This window comes from Musa acuminata, chromosome BXJ1-10, assembly GCF_036884655.1.
Source record: "Musa acuminata AAA Group cultivar baxijiao chromosome BXJ1-10, Cavendish_Baxijiao_AAA, whole genome shotgun sequence".
NCBI classification, from domain to species: Eukaryota; Viridiplantae; Streptophyta; class Magnoliopsida; order Zingiberales; family Musaceae; genus Musa; species Musa acuminata.
In genome coordinates, this window is record NC_088336.1 from 12,210,809 (window position 1) to 12,227,921 (window position 17,113).

The 17,113-nt window shown below is 39.5% G+C and overlaps 1 protein-coding gene and 1 pseudogene across 3 annotated transcripts; one reads left to right on the forward strand and one right to left on the reverse strand.

Moving 5' to 3' along the window:
- The first annotated feature begins 1,913 nt into the window (after positions 1-1,913).
- On the forward strand, positions 1,914-5,783 carry LOC135595184 (serine/threonine-protein kinase D6PKL1-like). 3 transcript variants are annotated; one of them, XM_065085762.1, is made up of 3 exons: positions 1,914-2,141; positions 2,730-3,935; positions 4,766-5,783. In XM_065085762.1, exons 2-3 carry the CDS (start codon positions 2,995-2,997, stop codon positions 5,640-5,642), a joined length of 1,818 nt encoding a protein of 605 aa, XP_064941834.1. In that variant the 5' UTR covers positions 1,914-2,141; positions 2,730-2,994; the 3' UTR covers positions 5,643-5,783. The 3 variants fall into 3 exon arrangements, with proteins under 3 accessions (XP_064941834.1, XP_064941835.1, XP_064941836.1); XM_065085763.1 differs by lacking the exon at positions 1,914-2,141 and adding an exon at positions 2,155-2,303; XM_065085764.1 differs by lacking the exon at positions 1,914-2,141 and adding an exon at positions 2,160-2,283.
- Positions 5,784-7,452: 1,669 nt separating this feature from the next.
- On the reverse strand, positions 7,453-8,228 carry LOC103974397 (UDP-glycosyltransferase 708G1-like; annotated as a pseudogene).
- Positions 8,229-17,113: the final 8,885 nt, after the last annotated feature.

Here is a 17,113-nt window from a genome sequence, read left to right on the forward strand (position 1 = left end):
TTGTGATAGCAAGTGCTTAAAGATTAAGTTGACTTTGTAGGGCCAAAAGTTGTTTGTGGACTTTTTTTTTATCCTTGGAAGACTCTGAAGTGGTGCATAGAATTGAATAGCTATCAACCTGGGTGATGTTTCATATAATTTTTCTAAACTAATCATAAAGTTTTTTATTAATGGAAAGCAAGTGATCCTAAAGGGAAGACGTAGAAGTAAGGTCACAATTGCCACTAGCCATCGGATGGAGAGAGTTTTTCATAAGACTACAACACCAAAAGGCTAACCTATTGCTTACACTATCAAGAAGTGGAGACCATACTTACTCGATCAACGGGTTGTGATGCGTCGTAGATATCCTGTGACTAAAGTGCTGAAAGAGAAACTCCCCAAGTTTGATGCTGCTCAACCTTGAGGACAAGGCTGATTTGCAGAGGAAAGAATTGTTATGACCCTTTTATTTTATGAGCTTTTGAATAATGTTTATTGAGTTTATTTAGTTCAGTTAGAGTTGGGTAGAGGTTTATTTAATATTTATTTATTATTAAGAGTTCAAGTCCTGGTGGACTCTAGGTGGAACTCTATAAATAGTGATGTAATCGTTTCTTTTCGATAGACAATGAAAATATTATTCAGTCTTTTGATAAACCTTAAGAGGCCAATCCCCTCGAAGTGATCAAGGAGGCCGATCCCCTCGAAGCGATCATTCTCTTTTCTCCCATTTCTTCCATGATAAAACCCTAGGATCTTATCACATTCATAACTAAGCTAGACATAGAAAATTATTGTAATTATCTTTGACTTAGAACCTTGATTGATCTTGTAGCATATATGTAAATTACAATGTAAAATAATGAAATGAACATAGCAGCAATCACAGCAGCTTTGTATCTCTTCACTTTTCTCTACTATTCTTCATATAGCTGCTTACATCCAACCGGAAGACTCCACATCCCCCGTATACAATGCAACACAGTAGTTGTTGGACAACGCACTCCCGAGACATCCTCCACACTCGGCAACAAATGCGGACAATTTAGAAAAGTTTGATGGTCACCATCTTTATCAACATTTTGTCAGATTGTAACCCTCTTAATTCTTCCTACTACCCTTTCAATTCTGTGAAGCACTGTCCATTTAGGGAATTACTGTCCATTCAGATGCTTTGCTACTGCCTGAGCTGAAATAACATGGAGATCAAATATTTTCAGAGTGCAGCACCAATATCATCGAACAGTTCCTTGGCGAGGGAGACGTCCTTTTGTTTTTTGTTTTCGAATTGGAGAAAGAAACTTAATGATAACTCCCATTTTTGTCCTTCCCACCTTTAATGATAACTTAAAGCTGGTTATTTCCCTGAAACAAAAACTGCTACAGGGTGAATTCTCTTTGTGCGTGTTCTTTCTGTTTGTCTGAACAGAGGGAGAGGAGGATGAGTATGTGCGTGCCTACTCAGCATGATCTAGGAGTTGCCAAAAGCAACTGAAAGAGATCCCCACCATACCTAATTGGAAGAGAGGGACCGGGGGGCATCAAATCGGCGCAACACCATGAAGGCCAAATGAGAGGCAGACCGAACTCCGCCGGACTGCATGGCTGTCGGGTGGGCCACCCGCTGCCCCCCGACAGCCTTCGTGCATCCATCAGATCAGGTGGGCGGAATGATCCTTGTTGGCCGCATCAGCTAATTAGCATCAACCACCAAGTTGTACCGTATCCATCATGCATGGGCCCATGAGATGACGCTTGAAGCTAAATCTTTTCTTAGATTTCTTACCCATTGCCGCCTCAAAGATTTCAGGGGATGATGCCATCTTCTCCTCTGTAATTTTCTAGGGGTGGTTTAGTCCATCATAAATGGCCGAAATAAGAGAGAGAGAAAGAAGGGGGCCGATCTATTGGGAAGTGCACATTTGGACAGAAGGAAATAATGGAATAAACAGATGGTTTGAGCTTTTAACTTTGACCACTCTCCCTTCTCTCCAAGAACTTTACGCACATCCACACACAAATTGCCAAGTCGAAAACACTTTTGAAGCTGCCCCTTTCTCCCTTGAATCCTTTCCCTTGGCCAAACTCCCTTTCTTACCTCTCCTCATTTGTGGAGTCTGGGAAGAACATCCCATATTTGCCGATCTGAAGTCCTAAAGGTGCGACCTTTGCTGCTCTTTTCCTTTTTCTGTTTAGTTCTTTCTCGTTCTCTTTGGTTTCAGAAGGTTGGATCTTTGCTTTGGGGCTTAGATCTTTACTTTGTGCTTTGGGGTTGACGATCCGGAGGTCTTACTGAAGAAGGTTCTTCCCCTTTGCTGTTGGTTTGCATCGATAAACCCCTTTTTGCTGCTATGGTTTCTTTTCTTTTTCTGGTTGACTTGATCTGTAGTTCTTTATCTGTGATCTCTTCTCCATTTCTCTCTTTCTCTCTCATTACTGAGATTTTTTAGGGTTAAAGGGAAATTTTTTGCCATATAAAGGTGTTGATGCCTTAATCCAAGGCTGCATCTGGTCCTTTGTTAAAGAAAAGTTACTTGACTGCATAGATCTTGACAAATCTCCTTATGGATCTTGACAACTCTAAACTCGTTTCTTGATCTTGTCATGTTATAATATGCTTTTACGATTGGTTTTCACATAAAGCTCTGTGGTTACTTTCTTCATCTTCTGTTTTCCTTAAATTATGGCTTTCAAGCCTCTAATCTGATATGCTTGCTGGTTAACTCAAATTTTGCTTTTGTGTGCAGTGTACATATTTCCATCTATGAGACTGCCTTGCTCATCAACAAAGAAAACTTCTGAATGAATAGCAGTGGAAAGAGACTTATTTCTTGAATATTTGATAAATCATCTATGTTATATGCGATGGCAGAGTCCATCTTGGGTAGATCTGCTGAGGATGGAGACAGAAGTTTGATTCTTTAGTTGGATGCTGCATATCTTGTTTCAATCTATTAGTAACTTGGTGGTCACATTTCCCAGTAGCTAAACAAGTATTTCAAATAGATATCGATGGCTTCAAACACTGCCTCACGAACCAGATCTGAGCACCAAGCTGAAGAAACTGGGAGTCACAAAATAGAACCAAATTCCTGTAAAACTTCACAAATTTTGAAGCTAAGTGAATCGGTTCCTGCTGCAGCCAAAGGAACTGTAATTGTAAATCAGACCTTGTCAAAGCATGCTGTGAAAAAAGACAGCTCGGAAGATGGGAAACCAAATCACCATCAGGAGCGATCATTTGACACTTCTTCTGAAACTAGTGACACCGATCCCTCAAGTAGTCAGAAACAGCCAATATCCACGGGACTAAATGAGGGGATGGCCATGGATGTTGTTGGAGATCAAGAAAAAAAGAGCTCCGAACAGAGTCACGATGATAGCTTCGCATATGCCAAAGTTAGCGATGGGACCAGCAGTCTCACAAAGACCAGTGGAAGTGCTAAGGTGAGCGACCGAGCTGACTTTGTTGAGAGTGGAAAAAGTAGTATGTGCAGGGCTAGTACAAGCAGTGATGTCAGTGATGAGAGCTCATGCAGCAGCATGAGTAGCAGAATAACCAAGCCTCATAAAGCAAATGATTCAAGATGGGAAGCCATTCAAACAATCCGCTCAAGAGATGGGATTCTGGGTTTGAGCCATTTTAGGTTGCTAAAGAAATTAGGATGTGGCGATATTGGTAGTGTGTATCTCTCAGAGTTGAGTGGAATGGGAAATTATTTTGCAATGAAGGTTATGGATAAGGGATCACTGGCTAGCCGTAAGAAGCTTCTTAGATCTCAGACAGAGAGGGAGATATTACTATCTCTGGATCATCCATTTCTTCCAACACTTTATTCCCACTTCGAAACTGACAAATTCTCATGCTTGGTGATGGAGTTTTGCCCCGGAGGAGACTTGCACACCCTTCGTCAGAGGCAGCCCGGGAAACACTTCTCAGAACAAGCTGTGAAGTATATTCCAGATTCCCATTCCTTTGACAATTTACCCTTTCAGAATATGCATTAGATGCTTCCATAAGATTTTAAGTTCGTTACAGAGTATTTAGTCAACCCATGCCCATGACTCAAATTTGTGTACGTCGACAATGTTGCATGACATCATTCTTTTAGCATCTTATTCTTTCACCTAAGTTCATGTTGACCGGAAAACTTTAACGGTTATGGAGGCAACAACATATCTATTTTGAGTTAAACTTGCTGGTGGTTTGGATAGAAGGGAGAAGGAAGTATGATTAATAAAAGGAAGTATGGAAATGAGAAGGAAGTATGCAATGAGGAAAAACCATTTTGTAATTGTTAGGTTACTCACTATTTGAAAACTTTCTTTTATCCTTTTCTCATTTGGTAGGTTGCAGGTACTTGATTTTGACATTTAAATATTTCAGTAAACCAGATCGTTAGGATTTCGAATGCCTAAAAAGATCTATTGTTGTTGGTTGATTGATCTGTTGAGATCTCTCTAGATTTAAATCAACAAGCTTCATCGAAACTGAGATATTATGTTGTTTAAACAGTAAGCAAATTTGCTAAGATAATTACTATGACATGTTTTGTCAAACAGTGGAAAGCTCATTTATGTTTTATTTGTCTTTGAAACTAATTAGCATTAAGAACTGGTGATTATATATTAGATTAAGTTGACATAATAATCAAATTAAGCTCTATTGTGCTTTCCTAGTAGGTCAGTGTCTCAAAGTGTGCGTCCAAAACATCAATATTTCATCTTATTTGGTGATCTGCTATTCACTTATCACTCTCTCTACATGATTCTTGAAATGCAGGTTCTATGTAGCAGAGGTCCTCTTGGCACTGGAATACCTACACATGCTTGGAATCATATACCGTGACCTCAAGCCAGAAAATGTTCTTGTTCGTGAGGATGGCCACATCATGCTTTCTGATTTTGATCTTTCTCTTCGTTGTGCTGTCAGTCCAACATTGATCAAGTCCTCCAATCCAGATTCTGAATCATTCAGAAGGAACAACCCAGCTTACTGTGTCCAGCCTGCTTGTGTCGTGCCATCCTGTATCCAGCCTTCTTGTGTGGCTCCCACAACATGCTTTGGTCCACGCTTCTTTTCGAAATCCAAGTCCAAGAATGACCGGAAACCAAAACCAGAGATCGGGAACCAGGTCAGCCCATTACCAGAGCTCATAGCAGAGCCCACAGATGCTCGGTCGATGTCTTTTGTTGGTACACATGAGTACTTGGCACCAGAGATCATCAAGGGTGAGGGCCATGGGAGTGCAGTTGACTGGTGGACCTTTGGCATCTTCATGTATGAGCTTTTATTTGGGAAAACCCCATTTAAAGGATCAGGAAACAGGGCCACACTGTTCAATGTTGTCGGGCAGCCATTACGCTTCCCAGAGTCTCCAGTGGTGAGCTTCGCTGCCAGAGATCTAATAAGGGGTCTGCTCGTAAAAGAACCTCAGCACCGGCTTGCATATAAGCGTGGTGCTACAGAGATCAAACAGCATCCATTTTTCGAAGGAGTGAATTGGGCATTGGTACGATGTGCAAGTCCGCCAGAGATTCCAAAACCCGTTAACATTGAACGGCTGTCAAGGCCTACAGTATCAACAAGCGAGAAGAAAGTTGCAGCTACGGCGAATTATGAAGGTTCCGACAACTACCTTGAATTTGATTTCTTCTAGTAATTCATCACCACTGGAGCAGTCTATCCTAACGCTAGAATCTTGTGGAAGTCAAATTTCTGTTTAGCTGACAGCTGTTTCTAAATTTACCATCAGTTCGAAATTATTACATTAATGCATCTGAGGAAGATATTTTGTTCATCATCAGAAAGCTAATGTGTTTTTTTCTTCTCGATACGTTATATTTGCAGAAGTTATATAAACCTTTGCTTGGTAGACCGACGTGGTATGCTGGAATTGAGTTAAATGACAAGCTGTTAAAACTTTCTTTGTTCTTCCGATTGGTGCTACCTTCGGTTTCAAATTGCACTAGTTCTAACTAGTTATGATGGATTCAGGTAAATTGCATTCATCATAAGCAAATTGGAGCTCCAAGTCATGCTTAGGATGGCTATGCTTTGGCCCTTACGATTAAATTAACATACTGCATGAAAAAACTGTATTATTAGAAGTAGCGGCAGGAACTTGAGCTTGTTACAGATCAACAGCCAACATAATCTACTGCGGGAATAACATCGAACAAATTGTATTAAAAGCTTCATCTACCTTAAAATTAACTCATCCATTGTCTGGTTTAGTCCATTCACTAGAATACTATATTGTATCTCACACTATTGTCCTCGAGACTCTTGCAAAGCTTTATAGTACATCATTCACACGGATTTATACATAATTGAACAAAGGATTGCTTCAACCTCTGTTGGAATAGAGATCATTTCAGGCCTTTTGCGATTAACCATAAGCTACAGGTAATTAAGGCTCTCAGGACCATACCACTTCATTATGAGGTAGCCATAATATTCTGGATCCTCTAGTAAAAGGTATGATAAGAGAGATTCCCACCTCTAAGTGACAACAATATGACATCATTCTACTTAGTATCATCCCCTTCCTTCCGATGAACATCATAAATTCTTATAAATTCATCAATTATCTTATCATTAGTAAGAGGGCTTTATTGTTCACCTCAATTTGGTGAAGAGAATTCTGTATTCTTCACATGGTGGTAAAGCTATGTTAAATAGTAGTGTTTTTATCACCATCATTAACCTATTTAATACTAGTCTTAATACGTCATCTAATGTTATTCAGTGTAGTTCGATTGGGTGGACACAATAATCTAATTTCTTCATTATTTAGGGGAATCAATTTAAGAATATTTAAGCTCATTGAAATAAGATCTTGAACCTTGCTTAAGTTATCTTTTGACCTTCTCAGACACTGCAATTTGGCTTGTAAAGCAAGACTGTGAAGGTTTCTGGAAATCAGACATGTAGCCATCGAAAAATTTACTAATTTCGACCTCCTGCTCCATCCAAAAATTTGGAAATCTAAAAATCTTATTTTTATTCATATAAATATCATAAATAAAATTTTAAAAAATAATAATTTATTCAACTTTAGAAATGTCAGACATGTCCTATCCTCTTCCTCTATATATAGAATATATTCTATGAAAGTCAATAAATTTCCAAAGCTGGAGTTATCTAAGGCCTCATCCAATCTTATAAAATTTAGTCAATTTTTTTTTTTACCAGTAAAAGATGGACCTCACCACTTACCCACACCTTCATCATCGTATTAGTGAAAAATCCAGCTTCATCATTTATCTTTTATTAAAAAATATTTAAATATATTTTATATAGATATTAGCCAGTTTAATTGGCAAAGACTATCTCATATCACCACTTATCATTTGGACGAAAAGCCAATATAAATACAAACTAAATCATAAACAGCAGCATAATTGACAAGATGACAACATTAAATTTTATTGTCCAATTGAATACTTTAGGACACAGTCATTTTGTCACACCTTCTTCATCCTATCGATGAACTGCGTCAAGGCCTCGTAAGAGCTCCCACCATCGCCTACAGCTGCGACAGCTACCTCCCTCATCCTCGCCGCTAACGCTGACAGAACCTGGTCTCTCATCGTCTCCCTCACGCGCTCGCATATCTCGTCCCCCTTGACCGCCACCTCCTCAGTCTCCCAGCTCCGTTTCTCCACCCACATGCCGAGCCCACTCCACGCGGGTATCGTTGCGTATACCCTCTGATCCCCTAACGTTGGCCAGGCCAAGACATTCACCCCGTGCAATGCTGCTTCGGTCACAGAGTTCCACCCGCAATGGCTAACAAAGCCACCGACAGCTCTGTACTTCGAGATCTTTTCCTGCTCCACCCATTGCTTCACCACCAGTCCCCACTCCTTCACCCTCTATAGATACCCTTCACCCAGCAGATCCTCCAACCTCACCGCCTCCTCTTCCTTGTCTACTACCTTGCTCTTTACTACCCATAGGAACCTGCACCCGCTCCTCTCCCGCCCACTTCCCAGCTCCTTCATCAGTTCCGTCGACATGGCGGTCTGGCTCCCGAAGCTGACGTAGACTACCGACCGATCCGGTTGCTCGTTGAGTCAAGGGAGCCAAGCCGATACTCCCTCGGTGGGAACCGCAGCGGCCCGATGGCGACCACCGGAGGCAGCTCAGGGATCACTTCCCCTCCGTTGAGCGCGGCGAGCGCAGCAGGCTCCAACACTTGGAAGGTGTTGATTAACATGCCGCTGGATCTCGGGAGCATTTGGCGGGACTAATTGTGCTGGTTAAGATTTAAAAGTATATTTTTTAAAATTATTTTATATTTTTATATTTTATTTTTTTAAATAATATGATTAGATAAAATTTTAGAGATAAAAATATCTTGACTTAAATTATTATTCTATATCTATAAATAGATGATGTATACATATTAGATTCATTTAATTTAAATCTAAATGTTTAGACCTATAGGTTCAAGTCTTTTTAAGAAATATAATATAGCTTTTCTTTTTACTTTCATTTTATCTTGATTGTTTATTCTTCTATTTGATTTGATATTGAGCTAATAATATTTTATTATTATTATTTAAGAAAAGATTACACTTGCACGTGATTTCTTTAGTGAAGAAGATAATATTTTTTTACTATATATTATAATAGTCGAGTTAATGATCTTAGTCGGTCTAACTATAAGATTTAAAAAATTTATTTAAAATCCTATCTCATAAGAAAAAATCTATGGGATGTGATCGGTGACAATGCAACACCAAATGATATAGATAGAAAGCTCATTTCTCTTTTTCAATTTCAGATATCTATATAAAACTTTATCTGTGTATTTTTTCTCTCAATTTTGCATGTATTTACTAAACTTATACAAAGTTGGGGATCTAGTAACCCAAAACATCATTATATCCTCTCTATCTCGAACATCACTGATAAGATTATTTAGATAGATGAACCATGCAATAAATGATATGTTGTTGGATAGATCTCTTTCATAGCTAAAATAATTTCTAGATTTCGATTATTGATAATATTCAAATTTTTGTATCCTATAATACATAATTCTCAATTGATGCAAGAACCACTCTCATGAATTCTTATACTCATCTCTATCATATTTGCTTGATAGATGTATAGCATCAATATCAAAAATAGGCCACGTGTATAATCTAAAACTTCTAAGACAAGCTTCAAGATATCAAAATATTTTTTAAAAGTAATTTTCTAATGAAACTATTATTTGGACATGAGTCTCATAGCCATATAGTTTTAACTCCCTTAAAAGTAAAATTATATCAATATATATGACTTGTTAAATTCATCACGAACTTCTTTTAAGTGTAATCATCCATTCAAGAGAGGCCTTGTTATATGAAACTAACAACTCTAAATCTTTTTAAATATCACAATAATCATCTTTTGGAGTATAATCAATATTTATCATAACTTAATCTTTGATTTGATCTATAATAAAAGAACTACTGCATTTCTTATGATCCATATTCTGTTGGGCTGGCAGCCCAAAGTGGGTTCAGCCCATGGTGGGCTTTATCAGCCCACAACCCACACCCCTTTGACCTAACCCTAGATCAATATAAGGGGGGTGTGGGGGCTGCGTTTTAGACGCAGAAAAGATGCAGAAAAGAGGCAGCAAAGTGGGCAGCAACGTTGACATCCTCGTAGCAACAAAGAGAGAAGAACAAGACAGAAAAACAAGAGAAAGAAAGGGAAGAAGATAAGGACAACGCAGAGAGACTGTTCTCAATCATCTAGCAGTGTTCTCATCTCAGGTTAGATCAAATCTACAGTAGACTCTTGCTATGATTACTTGGGGAGGTTTTAGATATTGTGGGTAGTGACGTGATCCTTGTTGTTGAATCTCAGATTTTGATGATAAAATCAATTGATGGGTTAATTGATCTAATCCATATTATTGAGTTAAGTGTGCAGGATTAACTATGATAACCAGAAAACACAAAGCAAGAATACCGGAGTCAAGATCGATGGACGTTTAAGAGTCCGAAGAATCGTCGGAGATGCTGCTGGAACCAACCGAGAAGAAATCGGGAACCTATCGGAATTTTCGGAAGTTCGCCGAAGAGATCGTCGGACGTTCACGGAGATCACCAAGAAGGCTCGGCCACTCGTTAAAGTCATCACAAGATCGGGAGCTTGCAGGGAGTCCGTCGGAAGAAGTTCGTCGGAAAGCTCGCAGGAACAAGACTCGACGTTCGCGGTTGAAAACTTGCTTAGGATATTTTTTTTTATTATGTAGTTCACTTGTAATTAGGATTAGGATTAAGAGATAATCCTATATCCTGGTTAGGGGCCAACTGGGCCCAAAGTCAGAATTGGTTTGGGCTAAAATTAAGCCAAACCAGTGAATCGGAGAGCCAAGCGGTGGCACCGCCTGGCTAGGCGGTAGCACCGCCCAGCACCCGAGAGCTGGGCGGTGACACCTCCTGGGCTGGGCGGTTGCACCGCCCAGCACCCGAGCACTGGGCGGTGGCACCGCCAGCATCGGGAACATAAGAGAATTCAAATTTTTGGAGCCCAAATTTGAATCCTCTTGAGGCCTATAAATACCCCTCAAGTCTCAGCTGAGAGCACAACTTTTTGAGCAGCAAGTGATTGAGAGAAAAGTCTTAGAAGAGTCTTTGCCTTTCTTGTTTTCAATTTGCTAGTGTTCACCTCCTTCTTTCTTGCTGAAAATCTGTAAGAGAGTGAACCGCTTGTAAAAGTTGTAAGAGGGGTATTTACCCTTCCCTTTCAAGAGATTTGCTAGTGGAAGGTGGGAGCCTCAACGAAGAGGGGCCTCACAAGTGGATGTAGGTCACTTGACCGAACCACTTTAAAAACGGCGTAATCTCTGGTTTGCATTTCATTACTGCTATTTACATTACTGCAAACCCTCTTACTTGCTTTATTTCCTCATTACATTTACTGCACAACTTTGCGAATACGCTTTCAAGTTAAGCACTTCCGATTCCGATTTTTATCGTACGAAAGATTTGTTGAAACCAACGTTTTAAGCCGCTGCACTAATTCACCCCCCCCTCTTAGTGCCGCTCCGATCCTAACAATTGGTATCAGAGCAAGGCTCACTCTCATATTTGGTTTAATACCCAAGAGAGATGGCTTACTCCGGCATACATGAGGGTCATTCTATCACACGTCCACCCTTGTTTAATGGGTCGGATTATACTTATTGGAAGACTCGGATGAGGATCTTCCTTATTTCTATGGATTTCGAGCTTTGGACTATTGTTGAAAACGGATTTCAAAAATCTTCTCTTCCGATGAGCGAATGGAATGAATCGGAGAAGAAGGTTTTTGCTTTAAATGCAAAAGCTATGAATGCCTTATTTTGTGCACTAGACAAAAATGAATTTAATCGTGTTTCAATTTGTGATTCGGCTTTTTATATTTGGAGAACTCTTGAGGTCACTCATGAAGGCACTAGCCGAGTGAAAGAGTCCAAAATCAACATCCTTGTGCACTCTTACGAACTTTTCCGAATGAAACCAAGTGAGTCCATCGGAGACATGTACACCCGGTTTACGGATGTCATCAATGGACTCAAAGCTCTTGGTAAAGATTTTACTAACTTTGAACTAGTAACTAAAATCTTAAGATCCCTCCCTAAAAGTTGGGATCCAAAAGTTACGGCCATTCAAGAGGCCAAAGACCTTAAAGCATTCTCTCTTGAAGAACTCATTGGGTCTCTAATGACCTACGAAATGACATGTCAAGCTCATGACGAGCTCGAGAACCCCCTTCCAAAGAACAGGAAGGATATGGCACTCAAATCACAAGAAGACCACTTGAAAGGAACATCAAGTGATGAGGACAGTGACAATGACATTGCACTTTTGACTCAAAAATTTAAAAAATATTTAAGAAAGAACAAATTTAAAAATAATACAAAAAATAAATTTGAACAAAAGAAGGACCAAGTGATTTGCTATGAATGCAAAAAATCGGGACACTACAAGAACGATTGTCCTCAAGCCAAAAAGAGAACATCAAAGAAGAAGGCGCTCAAGGCAACGTGGGATGATTCAAGCGCGTCCGAAGAAGAGGAGTCCAACACCGAGCAAGTTGCTCATTACGCGCTAATGGCTTTAGGAGAAGCGGTATGTGATTTATTTAATGAAGATTTATCTTTTGAAGAACTCTCTATCGCTTTTCATGAATTATTTGATGAATGTAGAACTGTTAGCAAGAAGTTAAGTATCTTAAAGAAAGAGCATGCTTTGTTACAAGATAAGTTTGATAGTCTTCAAACTCCTCCATGCTCTAAGTGTAAGCATTTAGAAGCAATAAAAAATGAAAATTTGCTTCTTAAAGAAACCTTAAACAAGTTTAAGGTTAGTAGCAAAGGATTAGATATGATCCTTGCACACAAGGGTCACGTCGCAAATAGAAATGGAATTGGATTTGTAAAAGGATTACATCAAAATCCTACCACTTTCATAAAAGGACCTACATTACATGTTTCCTCTTATATGAAATACAACTTCTGTTGCAAATCCGGACATATTGCCTACAAATGTCCATTTAGGAAAATTAGTTCACAAAAATTAATATGGGTTCCTAAAGGAACTATAAAGGATTCAATAATAAATAACAAAGTTAGTAGATCAATTTTTGAGGCACCTAAAATCAAATGGGTACCTAAAAGTCATCCTCTTTTGTAGACAAACTCACAAGCTAGGAGCAAGAGATGGTATCTCGATAGTGGATGCTCAAGACATATGACTGGAGATCCATCTCATTTCTCTATGCTCACTAGCAAAGAAGAAGGGTACGTCACCTTCGGAGACAACAACAAAGGCAAAATCATTGGCAAGGGAACTATTGGTAACAAATTTAGTTTTTCCATTGATGATGTTTTACTAGTTGATGGATTGAAACATAATCTCTTGAGTATTAGTCAACTATGCGATAAAGGTTATATCGTTAGATTCGAATCAAATATGTGTATTATCGAAAAACCAAACAATAACTTGACTATGATTGCATTAAAACAAAATAATGTCTACACCATCAACCTTGATGAACTAAGTAATGAAATGTGCTTCTCCGCTCTAAATGATGATGCTTGGCTTTGGCATAGGAGATTAGGCCATGCAAGCATGAAACTAATATCTAAGATCTCATCTAGAGAATTAGTACGAGGGATTCCAAATATGAAGTTTACTAAGGACAAAGTATGTGATGCATGTCAACTAGGTAAATAAATAAAAACTAGTTTCAAACCAAAAAATCAAATTAGCATCACTAGACCACTACAATTGATCCATTTGGACTTATTCGGACCAATTGACACAACAAGTCTAGGAGGAAGCAAATATGCGTTTGTAATTGTGGATGACTATACTAGGTACACTTGGACCTATTTATTAGTCCACAAAAGTGATTGCTTCAAGTGCTTCTCTAAATTTTGTAAACTCACTCAAAACGAAAAATGTTTCATGATTTCATCAATTCGGAGTGATCACGGTGGCGAATTTCAAAACCGTGGCTTTCAAAATTTTTGTGAAGTTAATGGATACAATCACAACTTCTCCACTCCGAGGAATCCCCAACAAAATGGAGTAGTTGAAAGAAAAAATAGAAACCTATAAGAAATGGCAAGAACTATGTTAAATGAACATAGTTTACCTAAGTATTTTTGGGCCGAAGCCGTAAATACGGCTTGCTACATCATGAATAGAGTCCTAATAAGACCATCCTTATCAAAAACTCCCTATGAATTGTGGAATAACAAAAAACCAAATATTTCTTATTTTAAAGTTTTCGGTTGTAAATGCTTTATTTTGAATGAAAGGGATGTCTTAGGAAAATTTGATGCTAAATCCGATGAAGGCATCTTTCTTGGTTACTCTTCCGTTTCTAAGGCTTTTCGGGTTTTTAACAAAAGAACATTAGTAATAGAAGAGTCTATTCATATAGTTTTTAATGAAATTTCTAATTTAAAGAAAAATAATTTTGATGATGATCTTGGTTTTGATAATTTGAATTTAAATGAACCTCCTCCTCAAAATAGCAACTTGGATGCACCTTCTTCCGAAATTTCCTTACCCAAGGAATGGAAGTATATAGATGTTCATCCAAAGGAGCTAATTATAGGAGATACATCAAAAGGGGTTCAAACTCGTTCCTCTTTCAAGAATTTTTGTGCTAATGCCGCCTTCCTTTCTCAAATTGAACCTAAATGCATTGACGAGGCCATAAAAGATGATTTTTGGGTTATTGCAATGCAAGAGGAATTGAATCAATTTGAGAGGAATAAGGTATGGAAGCTTATTCCTAGACCTAGTGACCATTTAGTCATTGGTACTAAATGGGTCTTTAGAAACAAGCAAGACGAAAATGGTATCGTGGTTAGAAACAAGGCTAGATTAGTGGCCAAAGGTTTCAACCAAGAAGAAGGTATCGATTACGAAGAAACCTTCGCTCCCGTGGCTCGATTAAAAGCCATAATGATGCTCCTTGCCTATGCTAGTAGTAATAATTTTAAACTATTTCAAATGGATGCCAAAAGTACTTTTTTGAATAGTTTTATTTCCGAAGAAGTATATGTCGAACAACCTCCCAGATTTGAAAATTATCTTCTTCCTAATCATGTATTCAAATTGACTAAAGCTCTCTATGGCTTGAAACAAGCTCCTAGAGCTTGGTATGAAAGGCTTAGTTCCTTTCTTATTTTAAATAATTTTACCAAAGGCAAGGTTTGTTAGGATCGAGAGCACTAAGAGGGGGGGGTGAATTAGTGCAGCGGAAATCTTACAGCGATTAAAACCGAAAGCTGCGTTCGTTCAATAAAAACTATTATGATGCAAAAGCTAATTCTCAGTTTGTATCTAAGTGCAGTTTGCGTCTAAGCGCAGATTGCGTCTAAGCGCAGTTTGCGTCTAAACACAGTTTGCGTCTAAGCGCAGTTTTGCGTCTAAGCGCAGTTTGCGTCTAAACGCAGATTTACGTCTAAACTCAGATTTACGTCTAAACGTAGTTTTACGTCTAAACGTAGATTTACGTCTAAACGCAGATTTACGTCTAAACGCAGTTTTACGTCTAAACGCAGATTTACGTCTAAACGTAGTTTTACGTCTAAACGCAGATTTACGTCTAAACTCAGATTTACGTCTGAACGCAGTTTTACGTCTAAACGCAGATTTACATCTAAACGCAGTTTTACGTCTAAATGCAGATTTACGTCTAAACTCAGTTTACGTCTAAAACGTCTTTACATAGTTTACGTCTAAACGTAATTTTTACGTCTAGACGCAGTTTCAAAGGGATCTGAACTTTAGAAACTCGTTCGTAAAAGCGCAGAAGACAGTTTTGCAGAATCAAGGCGTAAACGTAAACTGCAATGTAAATATCGTACGAAAACGCTGGTTTACGTCTGAAAGCAGATTCGGACAGATCAGCACTTAAAAACTTGTTCGTGAAGGCGTAGAGGACAGTTTTGCAGAATCAAAACGTAAACGTAAACTGTAATGTACAAAAACACCGATTTACGTCTGAATGCAGATTCGGAAAGAACAACACTTAGAACTTGTTCGTAAAAGCGCAGAATGCAGTAGTTATGATGGAGGTTTGCAGTAATGATAAAGTGCTCAAAATAAACGCAAACCAGAGATTTAGAGTGGTTCGGTCAGTCTTGACCTACTCCACTTTTGGCTTCCTCCACCGACGAGGTCACCGACGTCAACTAGTGGCCTTCCTTCAATTAGGCGAAAGCCAACTGCCCTTTTTACAGTTTCTCTCCTTTTGGCAGGCTCAGGAGACAACCTTTACAGACCTTTCTCTCCTCACTTTACAACTCAAAACTTGAAGAACAGAAGGAGGAGACTTAAAGGCTTTACAACACTTTTGAGCTCTTAGAATCACAGAAAAGATCAAGATTTCGGTATATGTCTGTATCTTTTCAGTGCTGAATGGGTGGGGTATTTATAGGCCCCAACCCAGTTCAAATTTGGAGCTCAAAACGATCAAATCCCGGAATTCCGGGATCAGGCGGTTGCACCTCTTGACTGGAGAGGTTGCACCGCCTAGCAGAGCTCGAAGACCGAGCTCAGGCGGTGCCACCTCTCTGTCAGGGAGGTTGCACCGCCCAGTCTTGCTCGAAGACTGAGCTCAGGTGGTGCCACCTCTCTGTTAGGGAGGTTGCACCGCCTAGTCTTGCTCGAAGACTGAGCTCAGGCGGTGCCACCTCCCGGCTGGGGAGGTTGCACCGCCCAGTCTCGCTGGGAGGCTTAGCCCAGGCGGTGCCACCTCCTGGCCTAGGTGGTTGCACCTCCTGGTGCAATCAGGGTCCGAATAGTTAGCTCCATTCGGTCCAATTTCAGTCTTTCAGGGGCCCAATTGCCCCAAGATTAAGCTAATGGGATCACCTCCCATTTTCCAACTTAATCAACGTGCTAACTACGATTAGATCTAAGACAATTTCTGCAGCTTTGCTTCGGTGCGTCAATCGCTTCTTCCGGCGAGTTTCCGGCGAACTTCTGTCGATCATCCGATGAACCCTCGGTGATGCTCCTGCGGACTTCCGACAAACTCCTGGACTTTGCGACGATCCACTTGGCAAGTTCCGACGAGCTTCGCTTGGCAAGCTTCTGGACTTCTCGGATCTGTTCTCGCAGAACCTCCGACGACCGTCCGAACTTCCGTCGAACTCTCGAACTCCCAACGTGATCATGAACTTGACTCCGGCGTAACTCCTGCTGCTTGTCTAACTTTCATCGTAGTTAATCCTGCACACTTATCTCAAACACATAGATTAGACAACAAATGACAATTGACTTCATCATCAAAATCCGAGATTCAACAATCTCCCCCTTTTTGATGATGACAATGAATTGATAATGGAGTTATCCTTAACTCCCCCTGTCTATATGCCATAGTTGAGATAAGTCAACCTTGAATTCAAGACCTGAGAATTCAAGTGACGTATTGATAAGTTAGATCAGTTAAACTCATCAATACTCCCATCATGATACTCATCATGAGGTATCTCTTCAAAGATGATGTCAAGGCTTGACATACATCATCAAGTTTGTATGATCGTGTTTGTAACAATTCATCATGTAGTTTGAACATTATCATATAAAGCTGTGAAGCACTATTACA